Genomic DNA, 16,372 nt, shown 5'->3' with positions numbered 1-16,372 from the left:
TCTATTTGAAATTTGAAATGACTACAAATTTATTGATGATTTCCTGAAATGCGATATAAAATTTTATGGGGTATAATGTTTAAGTGGTTCACTATTGCGGGGCAGTACTGTAATACTATTTTGGGTTGTGCAATTGAGTGTTGCAAAACAATTGTACTTTTACACCCCGAAACCCAGAAACCCAAAGCAACGATTCATTGCCATGGGTTATAGCCCATATTGATATTACGCTGTAAAGTTACAATCACTCAGCGGGCACTTAATGGCCTCGACCGAGTACTAGATGGTTTTCATGTAGCGGACGTAACGGGGGGGAGGTGGTGGGCCGTCCACTGCGGGGTCTGTTGGCGGTTGTTGTGGTACGTCCACTTGCACGGGTACTAGCGACCAGTGAGCCCAATGATTGGTTTCCGGGGAGGGCGAATTGGTGGGACGCGTTGAACAGTGTTCTAGGTGTTCTGGAAGAGTAGAAAGCCAAATTCGGTGGGGCATGTGCGCAATCCGTACGAGGTTTTGCCTATCAAGGCTGACATACGAGTGAGGTAGCCGTGGGACGGAGATCTTGGGGAAGGAGGCGACAGATTCGGACGCATATTAGCAGTTTTTGGGCGGTTCATTGTCAATGGACGTTGAGCAACTTTTATGGTCAACGGAGTCGGATGGAGAATTGCGGTCTTGACCGTGTACGGCAGGGGGATGACCCAATGACGAATTTGGAACAGAAATTGCTTGCGTTGTGTGAGTACCGGCGCTGTTGTGATTGCGCCCAATGAGGGCTGGTGTTGAGAGGGTACTTCAATGCTGGCGTGTTTGTTCTTGAATGTCGGGTTTGTTGACGCAGCAGTGGGGTGCTGGTTGGTAGGCGAAAATAAACTCGGAGGATGTGGCTCTGCGTGGGTGCGTAGCTGCACCCAGGTTGGGCTGGACGAATGGAATTGGCGTCATTGTTGGCCCAGGCAGTGGGCATGACAGTAGCGTCAATTTTGACGACTATCTTGGACATCGTGGTTCGTCTGGTGACGTGAACAGGAAACAACCTGAGGCAACAGTGTATTATGGTGAAAAGGATGATGCTGGGAGTTGATAGTCCGCGGGTGGTACATGGATACGTGCAAACAATTCAGCAGTGTGACACGGGCCGGATGCGGGAGTGGGCGTGGTTGTAACCTTGGGTGTGGGTGCGACCTTGGGTGTGGGTAAACTTTGGGCGGCGGCTGATCTTTTGCCCAAGTGGGGCACCGGTGCTCGAAAGGACTGGTCGAGGTGTAGCGTGGTATCAGTGCAATTGTTCCCTGCGGTGTCTTGAGAGCCTTGATGTGGTGGATACTGGAGTAGTAAGGCCCCCAGTGGAGGTAGGATAGGAGAGGGAAACACAGTAACGCGGTTATTCTATAGCTTCGGTGACATTCCCAAGGCTTGAGCTCGTCGTCCATTACAAGGTGGTCCTGTGGGAATAATTGGAGGTGCGCGATGACGCGGGTGTGGCCGATGCACGGCGTGAACATGATGGGGTGTTTCATGATGATGGGATGAACGGGGAGAGGAGTAAACGCCGAGCTTGCTCGCGAACCTGGTGCTTCCGCTGTGCCCAAAACTCTCTCATGGCGCCATGATCCACTTGTAGGTTACCAGGTATATTTGGGAATTGTTCCATGAGTCATAGCCCAGCTCGGCTATACCTCCAACGAACGGCTCAGTGGCAATCCAAGATAAAGGCTACTCAACTCAGCCCATTTGGTCCTGTGGACATATCGAGTAGTTCGTTGCACCGCAAAGCAATGGTCCTATTGGATTAAAGTAAAACGAACTACTGGATATGCCAGAAAGGATAGTTCTTGTTGCGGTCAGCGTATCCTACTACTAGTTTTCCATAGCATTTTTCCGAGGCCTGGTCGCTATCATGGCGGAGTGAGAGGCGACCTCGAGCCCGCACGGTCGATATGGGCTTCCACATGCAGTCGAGTGTGTGTGCCGTCCGTGTGATGCACCCGTGTGGAAGGCTACCGTCGACGCTGTGTTCCAAAGACGTTTCGTAGATGCTGTTGTCCTCGGCGTTGGCGAGCTTCTTGTGGCATTGGAAGGAGCCACTGGCAGCTGTGGAGGCGGACGGCGGCATGGTTCGATGGACAACGGCGTGTAGGAGATGAAGTGTAAAGAGGCCGAGGGGTAAATATTGATTTGGGACCTCAGCGGGTCGTTATGTCTAGTATGGAATGAGGTAAGTTTTGCTGTCGCCATAACTCAAGGACTTAGATCGATCGTAATACATGAAATCAAAGCAGAGATTTCGCACATTCTGGTGATCCAATTAGATATATTCAAGTAGAAGACCAGAGTAGTATACGCTTCCCTGGAGTCGAGGTGCAAAACCAATTGCTTGAATCCTTGAACTAGTCCACCGCGAAGAAACAACTCTTCCCAGCGACGCACACCATACCGACCTCCAGAACCTACATGGGCAAATGCGAGAGTTGGGGTCTCCGGTGTCAACAGTCATTCGGAAGGATCCATCCTTCTTCGGAACGCTCCGAGGTGGAAAAAATCACCTTGATCGATGCGTCGTCCTGGTGAGGTCAGCATCCCCAACTTCAGTGAAGAAACTACGCAGTAGTCCGTCTGCAGAGTGGAATATCGTCGACCCTTGCACGTTATCGGGATGGTGTCCACTATGAAACGAACATTCAATATCTCCACTGCAATCGCGTTATCGTTCCGGAACTGTGGACGGAACACGACTTCAAATTCTATGAGCAACCGTCCGAGCGGAGTTTTCGAGCGAGGGCCCCCTTGATAACTATCCGAGGGTCGCCTTCAATCTCAGGGCCGTCGTCATCCCTGACGTCGTCCGGGCCTTCTGGCTTGGGAGCATCTGGGCTTATTGTACCTTCGGCGCTCTGGAGGTCGACGAGGCAACATCGAGGTCCAGGACAGAGATGTCGTTCAGATCATACGAATCCTGAGTTAGGGCGGCTGTCGCTGCTGTTGAATACCCCGGGACGTTCATGACTTGTTGGCGGACGGTAATGGATAATCCTGGCTGAGCAGGGTCCACCCAGGTCCTCAAAAATCTCGTTAGAAGCCGTAGCTCGGATACGATCAAGTGCTTGGATAAGGACATATGAACCCTCCCGAATTCCTCGAACTCTCGCCAGCAATTCGGATCGCCAGTCGATTGTCGAAGTCTTCTCTATCAGCTCCGTGAGTCCGAGAGATCGCTCCCGGAGTCAACAAGCGCAGTGACCATGTCATCGGTCGACACCCCGTGAATCTCGAGGGCCCGTGAAGAGGCCGTCAAAGTGTCTTGAATATCTATGGCTTGACCGTTTCTTGTAGACTCATTTGGCCTTCTTCATCTCCCGTATCTCCTCTTTCCCACCTGCGAGGCTTCAAGACGATGCGGTTCGGCAACAGGCCCAACATACAGGGGGCCTCCGAGGGGCGTCAAACGTGTTCGCAGGCATCCTTGGAAAGTCTTTCTTCAGCAATATTGCCCGCTTCGAGGCTTCGTCCACCTGCCAGAGGCTTGCTTTCCAGGCCGCCTTCAATAGGACGACAGCTTTAGTGACCCGAGTGAATTCTAGCTGGACCACCAGCTTGGTCTTGAAGTACGTCATGAACTGGAGCACAGAATTCCGTTGATGCTCCAGATGGTTCTGGACCACCGCCTTCAGAGTTGCCTACGCAACGCTTTCAACCCTTAAAACGCACAAAACGCTTTCAACGCTTACACCACTTGCTACGATTCAAGTCCTAAAACGCTGGTTTACCTTTAGATAAAAAAGATCTATTACATTCATTTCACTATATAAACGTTTATGACAACGTTTTACAGTTAATTTACCTTGCTTATTTCTTCCATTAGATCTTTTAAACCATTTATTATTTTTTAAATAGGTTTTTGTTTTTTTGTTAAATTATTTAGGACGTGTTCCAAGTACTTCCTCTGTTCCACGAATCTGGCGACACTTCTCAACTGCTCGACCCCAAAAATTAATTTCTAGTCCAAAATTTATGTGTCATATCACGTTCGAAAGACAATCAAAACTTAGAGGGAGTCTGCATTGACTGGACAACGTGAAAACTTCGATTTTGCGCCTTAATTTGATTTCGCCATCGGTCCCTCGCAAAACAAATTCTTGGCTCACTTTTCAAAACTACGGGACCTCAGTAACACAACACCATGGATAATTTGCGCGTCAAACGCGAACTCTCGTACGAGACTAAAATGGAGGTCATCGCTCGCCTTCTACGATTCGCCGAGAATGGCAAGTTGGGGCGTGGAGCCATCACCAAGATTGCAGCCGAAATACACCTCCATCGAACCACCGTATCCAAGATATGGCACGCATTCCGCCGAAACGCTCGCATGCCGTCGTCAAGACCTGGTCGCGTAGGCCCAAAGTCGCTCTACTCAACGGAATACGTCACCAACCTCGTGAGCGGAGTCCCCGAAGACCAGCGTAACACTTTACGCGACCTGTCGGACGCCACTGGTCTCACACTTGGCACGCTCCACCGGAAGCTCCACGACGGCACAATTCAACGCAAATCTTCTCGAATCAAGCCGCTCCTCACCATCAACAACATGGTTGAACGCGTCGCATTTTGCGAAACCCCGGATGCGTACGAGTTTGAATCGGCGGAAGGTTTACCTCGTCAAAGTCCAGAAAATTGAACGACACGTGGCAAATAGCAAGAATTTCATTCCCAAGGTCATGTTCTTGGTGGAGGTCGCGCGTCCACGATATGGCCCTGAGGAAGGAGTGAGGTTTGACGGGAAGAATGGGATGTGGCCCATAGTGAAATACGTGCCTGCCGTCCGAAACTGCCGAAACCGCCCAGCTGGCACGCTTGTGACTACCTTGGTGCACGTGGATGCTGTTGTGTACCGTGACTATGTCATTACGCGTGTGATACCTGCGATCAAGGCTTGCTTTCCAAGCGCTAACAAACGGGTTGTCCTACAGCACGACAACGCCTCGCCGCATCGATCAATCACTAACGAGGTTCTTGCGTGCGTGTCAACCGATGATTGGAAGTTTGTTGTGCGGCGCCAACCGCCCAACAGCCCAGACCTCAATGTCCTTGACCTGGGTTTCTTTGCGTCCATCCAGTCGATACAGTACAAGGTTGTGAGTCGATCGATCGATGATGTCATTCGCTCAACACTGGCGGCTTTTCAAGCGCTCTCGTCGGACAAGCTGGACAACGTGTTCGTCACGTTTCAGGCTGTTATGCGCTTGGTGCTAGAGCACAAAGGTGACAATCACTTTCGCTTACCTCATCTGAAGAAGGATGCATTGTGTCGTGCCGGGACCCCTATGGCCAATGTTACTTGTCCTGCATCCTTGTTGGAGTAGCGTGCCAAAGTGTTCCCAGTGAGGTTTTTAACCAACAACATGCATTCATTTGTGTTTGAGCCAATAGTAGAGAAATGTCGCCAGTAATGTGGAAAAAGTGGAATTTTTAACGTCGCCAGACTCGTGGAACAGAGGTAGTAGATATTTTTAGCAAATGAAAAATTGGTTCCAAGTACAGTTTCCTACTTTTTTACCTCTTTTTGTGCGAGTTTTTATGCAACTCACTAAACGAAAAGTAGACAAAGAGATCCTTGACGCGTTTTCTAAATCGTGAAAAAAAGAGGTAAATCAATTTTGATTTTATAACTGATGTTATTTTTTGTAAACTACATCATCTTTATTAAATATATTTAAAAAGGCCAACGTGGGATTCGAACCCACAAATTATTAAAAATAATTGAACGGCAAAAACACGGGTTCGATCCCCGTAAAGGATATTATTTTAGGGAAAATAACTCAGTTGGTTAGAGTTATAGCTTGAGGTATGGTGCACGTCATCTAAAAACTTCCAACTGGCCAAATCGAAGTGTGGTTTTTAGTTAAACCCAAAAAACCTAAATACGTTAAATACCGAATTCATGCGTTTTATCACTGCAGTGGGAGGTTAAAGGTCCCAACTGCCTCCGGATATTATATACGGATAAGAGCCAGATACAAAAATCAAGATATATCTCAGCGGCATCCCTTTGGCCAAGTATCCACGCGCCCGAGTAAAAAACCACTAGGTTAAATATATATTTCTGGACCAATTCATCACCAAATTTGAATCTGACACGTAGAATTTCTTCACCACATTGAGATCTGTCGATTCTACGTCTCAATTTGCTGAAATTTTGAGTAATGGAATACGAAATAGAAGTCAGAAAATTTTGTGAAAAGTTGGTAGTTTATAGGTGATGAGCATCATAAAAAAATTACAGTGTTAATACCAGTAGGTACTGCAATAATCATTGTAGCTGCTGTAAAATAAGCTCTAGTATCTACATCCAAACCAACAGTATAACGTTACTAGTACATAGATGAGCCACACACCTGAGGTCCGATACTATTCCGTGCACTAACGGAGAAGCGCTCCAAAAAATAGCTCCGTAGGAGGCAGACAGTAGGGCGCGTCACAATACTCACCGAGCGAACCTTTCGATCCCTTGGCTAGGCCCAATCAAAAGATTGGATTGGCAGAAACTCGACACGACGTAAATTGATTGACTTCCAGTTATTGTGCTTTCGAGTGAAATTTCGTCTGTGGCGTGGTTTCTCGTTGGAATTTAAATCGATTTGATTGGCTACATCAGATTAGCTCAAAATTATTAGCCAATCAAAACCCTCTCAATGAAATTCAACCAATCAGATCGATTGTGGATCAGTTTGGTCGGCGCGATTCGATTGCACCCCCTCCCCAAATTTGTATCAAATCGACAATAGGCGGTTCATTAATCATTCACTTACTGTTAAGTCGTTCGATTCGGCTGAGGACTCGATTTGACAATACTTATTTTCTCCTTTTCTTCTTGGGATATGAGCTTTGGGAATTTTTGCACACTTGCCAAAACGGTTTATGGTATTATTTTTTGGGGTGGAATCCAGATAGCCCCAAAATACCATTTTGCGACCGAATTCAACAAATCTGATCAAACTTGAAACATGACTTGCTTGTGAACCCAAATCCAATAATTCCAAGTGGGATTTACTCTCTGAGGAGGTCCAAAACGCCGTATTACGAAATGGACCTTTTCACACCTTTTCGCACATTTGAAAACGGCATTTTTCGTTTATCCCATTTTGCCAGAAAATGGAATATTATTTTTGAAATGTTATCGACGCATCCTAACGTTAACGTTACCTCAATAATAAAGTATTTTACATACAAACTCCAGAGACACCCTAATATTTCAGGTTGCCACACTGGCCCTTAGTAAATCCCTATTTCATGTATTCGGCTAGCTGGCTGCTGGAACGAAGACGTTCAACTATCGCAGCAAGCTTGGGGTAGTCGTTGGTCAAGAGTTTGATGAGTTCTGGAAACTCAGCTAGTGCATGCTCGTGGAAATCGAGCCAGTAGATGTCGGCGTGCGTGGGTTCCGCACCTGTGAAGTACAGCCCAATCATACGCTTGTTCAACGCTGAAAAGAGCTGAGGGAACACCGAAGTCTCGATTTTGGCCATCTTGGTTGTCTTGGAGGCTGCGTCGAGGTCGCTGTACACAATGTCGCTGTATAGATCCCAATTTTCCAAAATAGCGTCGACCAAAGAGTCGGCTTCCAGTGCCAACAACGGCGACGTCGGGTACAGTCCCGCCAACTTGGCTGCATAGCGCGCCAGGGCCAGACTTTGCGCGTATATCACGCCGTTCGCTTTCAAAGTTGGGATTTGACCAAATGGCAACTCCAACACGGCTTTCTTCGCACCCCACTCCTTGAAGGAGATCCGCTCGTCTTGAAATGGAATTCCACCGTACGACATGAGCAATCGAATGAACTCCCCTCGCCCAGGCATGTCGAAGTACGTCAACTCGAGGTCCGTTGGTGGCGTCGCCATGCTCTTGCTCTGTGTTACTAGTTCGTGGAAAAATGGAAAGTGCAATTTGGATATCTGGTTTTCCGGTTAACGGTGCGTAAGCGCGGCTCAGGAAAGTCACTCAGCCACCGCGAGGCTATAAAATCCAAAAGAATGTCCACTGTATACTGGTATCCCAGTATCACCAGTATCCATGAATTATTAACTGAACCAAGTAATTGCCGAGTTGGTTACATAGATGGTCAAGAACTACCGAGAGTTTGGTTTCAAGCGGGTGTAAAAGTCAAGCAGGTAACTATCCCAATGGTTCGCTTGGCCCCCAAGAAAGAAAGGCCCGACGATACCCGTTGAAATAACGACATTGGTATTTTAAAAATATTACTATGTACTACTAGGATTTAATTTTGTACATATGTATGCAGTGTCGTCGGCAATACTAAGAGCTTTGACATGTTCGTCCTTTTCCAAGTACAGTACACAGCGACCACGATCAATACAGAGCTTTCAACGCATCGCCCGGACACAATCCTACGAGGTTTGCAGCGTACCGAGCGATGGCAACGATCAAGGCGTGTGTCTTGCCATTACAAGCCTTCAGCGTTGGCACATGCCCAAACGAAAGGTCCAGTGATATTTTCTCGGCTTGAAATGGCTGCGGCAGGAATTGCGGATACTCTTTGAAACGGATGCCAGTAGCAAACGAATGAGTTCGGCACGACCCCTGTGGCCAAAGTACGTTTATGCGAACGAAGGACTGACTCCCCACGTGCTGGTGCTGTGAGCAGTTCAAGATGATGCCAACGTTGGTGGGGAAGTGAGGTAAGTACCCGTTTCACAATAGTGGCGCATAGCTGGAGCTGCAGATACATCTACTTGATATGCCCTCCAAGATTAACTGCGAACATTGTTGAAGTGCAATGTTGGCGCCAGACTCCCTTTTTCGTCCGAGTTGACCTTGCCGCCCTGTTGACGTCGGATAAACAGCACATTTTACCGGATGAGGACATACATTCCATCCAGAGTGCACATCACCAAATACAATCATGCGATCCATCATTTTTTGCATTTCCAACATGCCACGAGCCCTACCTCCGTCGCTCGAACTGACCTACTTTGATGCTGGCGGGCGTGCGGAACCCATTCGATTGATCTTAGCATATGGCGGTATTGATTTTGACGACGTGCGCATCCCTGGGAAGGAATTCCCTGAAAAGAAACCGTCGTTGGACCTGCCGTTTGGCCAAGTGCCTACCCTCAAGGTCAATGGAACGAAAGTGTTTGCGCAGAGTGTCGCCATCGCACGTTATGCCGCCATGTTAGCAGGACTGTACCCCCAAGATCCCCTGGAAGCGTTGGAGGCGGACCTTGTCGTCGATACTGTCGTGGAAGCCACCATGACGTTTGTCAACGCTGCTTTGTTGGAACCGGACGAAGCCAAGAAGGCCGACAAGCTGGCGGACGCCAACAACAAAATCCTCCCGCGACTCCTGGGCGGCCTCGAGAAACGAGTTGTCGGACCTTATTTCTTGGGCGAAGCACCGACATTTGCCGACATTTACGTCCTGGACTTTCACACGCAAATCTGGTGTGCGTTCCCTGACCAACTTATGGCGACCCCCGACAAGTACCCCAAGCTTGCAGCCATCGCCGATCATTTGCGTCAATCCAGCGAATTGGCGTCGTATTTGAACCCGAAGAAGCGAAAGTTATCCAGCTGAGCCTACGTAGAGCTGTGATCTTACAATACATACTACTAATAGTACTGTAATCCTATTGGCATTCGCACTGTAATTCACTATCATGGTTGATTCACTTGTGAACTCGTTGAAGTGCGATTGCCTTTCGAGCGTATCGTACTTTATTGCAACGCCTTGAAGGCAACAAGTTGGTGGCACATGATGGGGCGGGCCACAAAGGTGATTAGCGGCACGGCCATCTCGGCCAAGATCCGGCAGCAGATCAAGGACAACGTGCGTAGTAGCCACTCTTACTCAATCTCACTAGATGCACTTAGATTGATTCAGTCGTGGCCCTCACTCAAACCACAGAGGTAAGGTCAACCGGTTCAAGCAACTCCACTCACACGACCGACAGCGGCCCGCTTTAGGGATGATCATGGTGGGCGACCGACAGGACTCCCGGCTGTACGTGGAAGCCAAGGGCCGCGCATGTGCTGAAGTTGGCATCCGCGCCGAGAACCGATTCTTTGCACAATCCACGACACAAGTAGGTACAACCGGCATCCACATCACACTGTAACATTAACCTCAGGCCGAAATTCTGCGTCAAGTGCATGCCTTCAATGCCGATCCGACCATCGACGGCATTCTCATTCAGGTATGCCTTAGACATGCCCCCCACAAGGTAACGTATGGCGAAGGAAGCTGATATGTATGTAGATGCCACTGCCGGCCACGATCGACGAAAAAGCTGTGGTGGATGCGGTGCTACCTACGAAAGACGTCGACGGTCTGCATCCGTACAACGTTGGCGAATTGGCCATGCGTCGACGGACGCCGTACTTTACGGCGTGTACACCGGAAGGCATTGTGGAGATGCTCGACCAAGAAGCGGTCCCGATTGCAGGCCGGGTGGCGGTGGTGCTGGGTCGAAGCGACCTCGTGGGGAACCCAGTGGGCATGCTATTACGCAAGCGCCACGCCACGGTCATCTCTTGTCACTCCCAAACCACTCAAGTATTGCCCTTTTACCCAAATTGTAGACTATTTTTTGTGCTGATTCGCAAATATCGATCGATCGATTGTACTGAATTTTGTATGTCACGAGCTTTTCTATGGTGGTTGAAATCACACTAATTTAAGTCACGCACTAACTATGACTTGATGATGAAATCTGATTGGCTAAATACTTCTACCGATTCTTTTGTACATTTGTTTATAATAAACACAACAATATCGACATACGTTTATTGTTGTTGTTTCCAATAATATCATGACGTGGCTTAGATTGAAAACCTCGTGCGCCAAGCCGACATTGTCGTGAGTGCGTGCGGAGTTCCGCAGTTTGTTCGGGGCGAGTGGCTCAAACCTGGCTGCGTGGTCATCGACGTGGGTATCAATTTCGTCGGGAATGACATGGTGGGGGACGTTTGCTTTAACGAAGCGCTGGGCATTGCATCGGCCATCACACCCGTACCCGGAGGTGCGTCTATATATTTCATCTAGTCGACCAAATATACGCTGTTAACTATATATATATATTATATCTGAATTAGGAGTTGGCCCCATGACGATTGCAATGCTGATGCGCAACGTATGCAAATCGTTCCATCGACGTGTCACGACCGGCGATGTCACCGCCGAGTAAATTAGCACAACATAGTAGCACAAGTTCCCTCAATACATACTTAGTCGATAGTTCTAATAATGGCACGCGTAATATGGAGGCATGGCGATGCTGACAACATTTGGAGTTATACTTAAGAGCGGGTCTGAATGCCACGAAAAATGGCATAATATGGCCGATGTTTTAAGAAAAGTTGCCAAAATCGAAATACTCCATTTTTCGAGATTTTGTTCATCTGGATGCCTACCAAAGTTCAAAATTGAATGCCAAAACTTTCGTCCGAATCGGGGTTTTTATGGAGGTTTGTGTTCACGGTTCAAGTGTTGCACTTCAATGGGAAATAATTCAACTGACATCCAGACAACTTTGTAGATACTTCTTTTCTCCTTATTTCATTGGATATGGGACTTTGGGAAATTTTTGCAGACTTGCCAAAACGGTTTAACGTTATGGCATAATTTTATGGGGTGCATCCAGGCCAGCCCTAAGAAATAAATGGGATATGGTGGAGCACCTGTGCCTCGTCGATTGTGAAGTAGTCACCTCCCATCTCAAATCGCTTTGGATATCGTCCTAATTCCAACGACATTAAGTTGAGCTCGTAACTGTTTTTGTAACCGCCACCATGAAACTGCACGTCTTTTGTAACTGGTGGCCTTGATTCGTGTTGTGTGGATGGAGCCGTCGTACTGTGATCCGACGTCGCTGCCCCAGGTGTTTCGTCCAATGAAATCTCCAGTTGACACGGCGCTGCGAGCGACCACGGCAGACTCGCATTTCCGACCGAAACCAACCGCCGATCATCGGGGATCGGGGCATCGACCTCCAGGTCTCACGTACGTTTTACAATACTACTACAGGCAGGGCTGACTGGATCAACGACCGAGTAGTCGAGGCCGACAGTCTCGCGTAGAGCCACCCACAAGCCGGGGCGCTAGACAGCCGGTGACGCCTAGGAAACCACCTCCACACCACCACCCCCACGCTCCTGTGCAGCCCAAGGACGAAGTGGGCATCATGTATCCGTTTGCAAACGTCGCCGACGACGACGGATCCATGCAACGCATCATGTGGAACAAGTGGCACGACCAGTATGCCACGGACGCCGTCGACGACAACTTTACCTCGTTTGCCTTGTACGTGGTGAAATCCTCCACAGCGTGACTATCGTGTGGTTAGATACGGGGAAGTGAAGCTACAGGAAGCTCAAACGATGAGCTCGTGGCTCGAGCAGCCCAACCAATTTCTCACCGCCGTAGCATGCACCCTTGTACACAAGGTAGAGGCCTTGCACGTTGAATGGCCGAAGTTCACCCTGCTTCCACGTGTAGTTTGCAGACCGCTTGGGCACGTCGGGCGGACTCTTGCGGCGGTTGTTGCAGGCGTTGATGGCGGCGGTGTACGTTTGTCGACCAGCCGCTGACGAGCGCGATGGCAGGGACGATGATACCCTGTTTGACCACAAAGTGCCCCACTTTCTCGTACCCATGATCTATATTATCTACATTTGCACAACGGGGATTGGGTGGACAGGAAAGCAAACGACTGCGACGGACGTGCTTGGAGCTCCTGGACGAAAACACGCGCAAACTCACAGACTCGTCGGTTCACCAAGTGGGCGTCGAAAAGATGCAGCGCGTGATCGACGGCACCACCAAAACGTGGAAGCGCAAGGTGCAGCGGCTGCTGTTTTACAACTGGGCGTACATGGTCCAGCGGCGCCGTCGCATTCGAACGGTTCGAGTCTCTCCTGACCATTCATGTACTTCAAATGTCGTCCGATCGTGCTCTAGTTTATGGACCGCACGTTTCGCTACGAAGCCAAAGCCATGGTAAAAAAAACCTTTCGGGTGTGGCGCGTGGAAGCGTTGCGAAGGGCTTACTACGTAAGTAGTACCATAGTACTACCTATGCAAAATCGAACTGACAAGTGGCGCTAGCGAGAGTCGGCCAACTACCAAGCCATGCTGTCGGTGACTGCAGAATCCCTCGGGCGCAAGGTCATCATCACGAAGGATTTCATTGGTGTTTTAATGAGATGGGTGGGTGTAGGATATTCAACTGGGCGATGCCGCCACCCGGATGAAAGAGCTGCAAGTCCAAGTGGACCAGCTGACATCCATCAACAGCCAGCTCGTGGCCCGCATTCATGAGCTCGAAGCAGCGAACCGATCGATACGGGCGGGGAATGCTGACGGCGGCGGCGCCGTGCCCGTGAGAGCCCTCTTCGAGCCCATCGACACGATCGCAGCCCCCACCTCCCCCGACGCAGAGGACGACGCCAAACTGAACAGGCTGCTGCTCGAAAGCCTCTTTGCCATGGCGCGTATGGTCGAGTCTTCTGTTATCCAAAGCTCGAGCGATGTCATGGACAGTCTGCGCCACCAAACGGACGGCCAGGAGCTGAGGGAGTTGTCGGAACTCATGTTCAAACAATCGACTTTGTACGGAAAACAACAGCCGCAGCAGCACACACACCACGACCACCACACGATTCAAAACCTACTTACGAAACCCATCGACGTGGTGCTGCTCAACTGGATGCGCCTCCAGCTCGACCGCAGCACCGCCACGACGCGCCCCCAAGACAAAGTCGTGCGCAACTTCTCCGAAGACCTCGCCGACGGTCACCGGTTTGCACTGCTGCTGCACCACTTGTACCCGAAAGCGTACGACGCCACCGTACGGACGTCACATATATTTGGATTAATATTCCCATTTTGTAATACAGAAAGTGTTGCAGGTCGTGGGGGAAATCGATGTCGACACCCGCCTCCAACACATCGAGCGGTTCAACCGAGAGTGCCCCCTGGAACATGCGATGGACGCGACGCTTCCTGTGGTGGTCACGGCCGAATCCATCGCCGGACATAAAAGCCCCGAGAATGTCGTGTTTGTCGCCATGTTGTTTGGCATGCACCAGTATGTACGACGATTTGACAAGAGTTTGATGTGTCATAAATATAATGTGCTACTGTACCGTATTGTCGTACCATTGCACCATGCAATTAAATTTGTAGAATTTATTTAAATATTCGAAATGTTCAATTAATTTGAGAGATTGTATTCAATTTTAGAATTACATTCGCGTTTATATTAATATTTCAAGGTGCAGATCAACGACAAATACTGTAGTATATATATATATATATATATATATATATATATATATATTCTCAGCGACAAGAATGTGTAGAGCTCACTTTGCACCACTCAACATGGACAAGGCGCGCAATGCGTTTTTGCATATTGTCACGTGCTGGAAAAAGGTAACTATCGTTTTGTCAATCATGGAAATATCGCTTAGGAGAGCATGTGGAGGTGCGCACGATCATGCTCGAAGTGCGGCGCGCCACGGACGACACTCCGGACAAGGGGCTTGTGCTGAGTTTGGTGAAAGAGATCAAGTCTTGTGAAAGCTATCACAAGCAAATGCAAGGCGAACTCACGTCGCTTGCTTGTACGTCCAACGAAGCATCCACCGTGCTCACCAAGCTCACGCATAAAATCCTGTGCTTTACGTGGCGGGTACGTACTCGTATCTCGGTCGTCCCCAGAGTTGTTGCATTGGTGTTTGTAGCTCCTCTCCGAGAAACTCCAAGGCGTGCAAGAAGACGTCGTGGACGAGCGAAGGGCGCAAACAATGCTGAAGTTCACGGTGGTTCCCCCCGTTTTGGTCCGAGACATCATTCTCAGCAGCCCCGACAGCCGCCGCACGTCTCTCACAGAGACCGAAGTACGTAATAATGTTACCTGTATATATTGTGTACCTAATGAGTACTAACAACTCAATTTAGTACTAACAAATGCGTTAGGTACTCACTCGAGTCGCAGGCATTCAAAAAGTACTCCAGCAATGGTTCAAGGAACTCTGTGCGATCTTTCGCCATTACAGGTACCGTACTACTCTACTAGTTACCTATGTACTTCTCATTTAGTCCCACTGTTGAAGTTTGTATCAATACCATGAGAATTCCCGAGTAGCAGCGGCGCACTGCGCGGCCGCGCCACGACAATGAGCTCTGGAGAGTGGGCCAAGTTCATCAAGGTGATCACGTTGGGTTGTGTTAGTAGTTACGATGGTCAGCGAGACTCAAGCTAGTATCTGGTAGGACTGCGCTATTGTGGACAAAAAGGTCACTCAAGCCGTCGCCGAAGGCGTGTACTACCAATGTGTAAATTCGGACAGGTACAAGTTACTGTACATGGTGAAAGATTCGATTCATCGAGAGTGTAGGACGACCGTGCAAACGACCACCGCGGCCAAGGAGATGTCCCCGGCGATGTTTGTGTCGGCGCTCGTGGTGCTGGCCGACAAGAAGTTCCCGCAAGTGATGTTTGAAGAGCGAATCCGTGAACTCATTGAAAAGTGCGTGATTCCGCATGCGTGTCGGTCGCAGCCCGAAGTGTTTCGGATGCTCCTGCAGACTGCCGACGTACGATCCCATGTCAGCCAAGTCGGCCTTGCTAATCGTGTATGCAGGTGCGGGGAGTCTACCAAAAGTTCAAGCAACCGCTGCAGCGGACGTTCAAGTACTACTCGAGTGTCAAGACCGACGAGGCGTTGGTATGGCTTTTGTTAGCCAGGCATGGTTCCTCCCTCATCCATCGTCACAATGTAGAAAAGCTCCAAGCCGCGGTCCACGATTGGACTGGTCGAGTTTATCATGATGGTGAAAGACTGCAAGTTGATCGGGTCGTACGTGACCGAAAACACGGTGAAGCAGATCTTTGCGCTCGTGCAACGACACTACGAAGACGAGGACGACGAGTGGGATGACATGACTGCGAACGAAGAGCTTCAAGTGGACTACATCGAGTTTGAAGAGGTACAGGCAGAAGATTTTGCTGGCAGAGAGGTGGCGTGACTACAGATGGGTGTAGGCCTTGGGCGCGTTGGCCGAGTACGTGATTGCCAATCCGTACATACCTTACTTCAAGCGGCTGGAGCAGTTCATCGGTGATATGATCCTTCCACGTGCACGGCAAAAGAAGCCCAAAGGGTAGGCTCATCATGCCACCCTGGGAGTTCCATCGCTTCTGCATGCTGGTTCTCATGGTCGAAGTGATCAATCCCTGCATCAGCTTAGTTAAGTGCGGATACAAAATGAGCCAATCATTGACGCGTACTATGCATCCATACCGAAAAATCTAATTTATTTTAACCAATGAAATTGAGAGAATCATCATAC

The 16,372-nt window shown here is 49.2% G+C and overlaps 7 protein-coding genes across 10 annotated transcripts; 4 read left to right on the top strand and 3 right to left on the bottom strand.

Moving 5' to 3' along the window:
• Positions 1–290: 290 nt before the first annotated feature.
• H257_07870 (hypothetical protein) lies at positions 291–2,116 on the bottom strand (the record flags this gene model as incomplete). Its single annotated transcript, XM_009833557.1, has 3 exons — positions 291–380; positions 1,437–1,582; positions 1,921–2,116. 3 exons carry the CDS (start codon positions 2,114–2,116, stop codon positions 291–293), a joined length of 432 nt encoding a protein of 143 aa, XP_009831859.1.
• A 628-nt stretch (positions 2,117–2,744) lies between these two features.
• H257_07869 (hypothetical protein) lies at positions 2,745–3,614 on the bottom strand (the record flags this gene model as incomplete). Its single annotated transcript, XM_009833556.1, has 2 exons — positions 2,745–2,894; positions 3,423–3,614. The coding sequence occupies 2 exons, from the start codon at positions 3,612–3,614 to the stop codon at positions 2,745–2,747; spliced, it is 342 nt and encodes a 113-aa protein (XP_009831858.1).
• Positions 3,615–4,095: 481 nt separating this feature from the next.
• On the top strand, positions 4,096–5,420 carry H257_07868 (hypothetical protein). The gene has a single exon (XM_009833555.1). It carries the CDS (start codon positions 4,620–4,622, stop codon positions 5,358–5,360), a length of 741 nt encoding a protein of 246 aa, XP_009831857.1. The 5' UTR covers positions 4,096–4,619; the 3' UTR covers positions 5,361–5,420.
• A 1,730-nt stretch (positions 5,421–7,150) lies between these two features.
• Positions 7,151–7,929, bottom strand: H257_07867 (hypothetical protein). The gene has a single exon (XM_009833554.1). The coding sequence runs from the start codon at positions 7,893–7,895 to the stop codon at positions 7,281–7,283; it is 615 nt and encodes a 204-aa protein (XP_009831856.1). The 5' UTR covers positions 7,896–7,929; the 3' UTR covers positions 7,151–7,280.
• Positions 7,930–8,917: 988 nt separating this feature from the next.
• On the top strand, positions 8,918–9,676 carry H257_07866 (hypothetical protein; the record flags this gene model as incomplete). Its single annotated transcript, XM_009833553.1, has 1 exon — positions 8,918–9,676. One exon carries the CDS (start codon positions 8,918–8,920, stop codon positions 9,590–9,592), a length of 675 nt encoding a protein of 224 aa, XP_009831855.1. The 3' UTR covers positions 9,593–9,676.
• Positions 9,677–9,744: 68 nt separating this feature from the next.
• On the top strand, positions 9,745–11,304 carry H257_07865. 2 transcript variants are annotated; one of them, XM_009833551.1, is made up of 7 exons: positions 9,745–9,844; positions 9,889–9,924; positions 9,969–10,100; positions 10,146–10,211; positions 10,274–10,570; positions 10,841–11,036; positions 11,110–11,304. In XM_009833551.1, the coding sequence occupies exons 1-7, from the start codon at positions 9,770–9,772 to the stop codon at positions 11,199–11,201; spliced, it is 894 nt and encodes a 297-aa protein (XP_009831853.1). In that variant the 5' UTR covers positions 9,745–9,769; the 3' UTR covers positions 11,202–11,304. The 2 variants fall into 2 exon arrangements, with proteins under 2 accessions (XP_009831853.1, XP_009831854.1); XM_009833552.1 differs by having other exon boundaries at positions 10,274–11,036.
• A 532-nt stretch (positions 11,305–11,836) lies between these two features.
• On the top strand, positions 11,837–16,369 carry H257_07864 (hypothetical protein). 3 transcript variants are annotated; one of them, XM_009833548.1, is made up of 19 exons: positions 11,837–12,016; positions 12,071–12,316; positions 12,360–12,459; positions 12,512–12,661; positions 12,714–12,917; positions 12,974–13,066; positions 13,121–13,180; positions 13,233–13,862; positions 13,924–14,102; positions 14,377–14,449; positions 14,502–14,708; positions 14,761–14,916; positions 14,996–15,075; positions 15,165–15,228; positions 15,293–15,369; positions 15,418–15,616; positions 15,664–15,747; positions 15,803–16,009; positions 16,065–16,369. In XM_009833548.1, the coding sequence occupies exons 1-19, from the start codon at positions 11,856–11,858 to the stop codon at positions 16,185–16,187; spliced, it is 3,093 nt and encodes a 1,030-aa protein (XP_009831850.1). In that variant the 5' UTR covers positions 11,837–11,855; the 3' UTR covers positions 16,188–16,369. The 3 variants fall into 3 exon arrangements, with proteins under 3 accessions (XP_009831850.1, XP_009831851.1, XP_009831852.1); XM_009833549.1 differs by having other exon boundaries at positions 15,803–16,369; XM_009833550.1 differs by having other exon boundaries at positions 15,664–16,009.
• The last annotated feature ends 3 nt before the right edge of the window (positions 16,370–16,372 follow it).

This window comes from Aphanomyces astaci (genome assembly GCF_000520075.1).
Source record: "Aphanomyces astaci strain APO3 unplaced genomic scaffold supercont1.16, whole genome shotgun sequence".
Taxonomy (NCBI): Eukaryota; Oomycota; class Saprolegniomycetes; order Saprolegniales; family Verrucalvaceae; genus Aphanomyces; species Aphanomyces astaci.
Note: the sequence above shows the minus strand (reverse complement) of the source record. Positions and strands in the feature narration are given on the sequence as shown.

Bases quoted from the DNA above. Each gene is read 5' to 3' on its own strand.
- H257_07868 (XM_009833555.1), top strand. From the start codon at position 4,620: ATGCGTACGAGTTTGAATCGGCGGAAGGTTTACCTCGTCAAAGTCCAG.
- H257_07867 (XM_009833554.1), bottom strand. From the start codon at position 7,895: ATGGCGACGCCACCAACGGACCTCGAGTTGACGTACTTCGACATGCCT.
- H257_07865 (XM_009833551.1), top strand. From the start codon at position 9,770: ATGATGGGGCGGGCCACAAAGGTGATTAGCGGCACGGCCATCTCGGCC. The intron at 10,101-10,145 runs GTAGGTACAACC...CATTAACCTCAG, and splicing joins TTGCACAATCCACGACACAA to GCCGAAATTCTGCGTCAAGT. The intron at 10,571-10,840 runs GTATTGCCCTTT...GACGTGGCTTAG, and splicing joins GTCACTCCCAAACCACTCAA to ATTGAAAACCTCGTGCGCCA.
- H257_07864 (XM_009833548.1), top strand. From the start codon at position 11,856: ATGGAGCCGTCGTACTGTGATCCGACGTCGCTGCCCCAGGTGTTTCGT. The intron at 15,617-15,663 runs GTACGATCCCAT...TCGTGTATGCAG, and splicing joins TGCTCCTGCAGACTGCCGAC to GTGCGGGGAGTCTACCAAAA. The intron at 15,748-15,802 runs GTATGGCTTTTG...GTCACAATGTAG, and splicing joins TCAAGACCGACGAGGCGTTG to AAAAGCTCCAAGCCGCGGTC.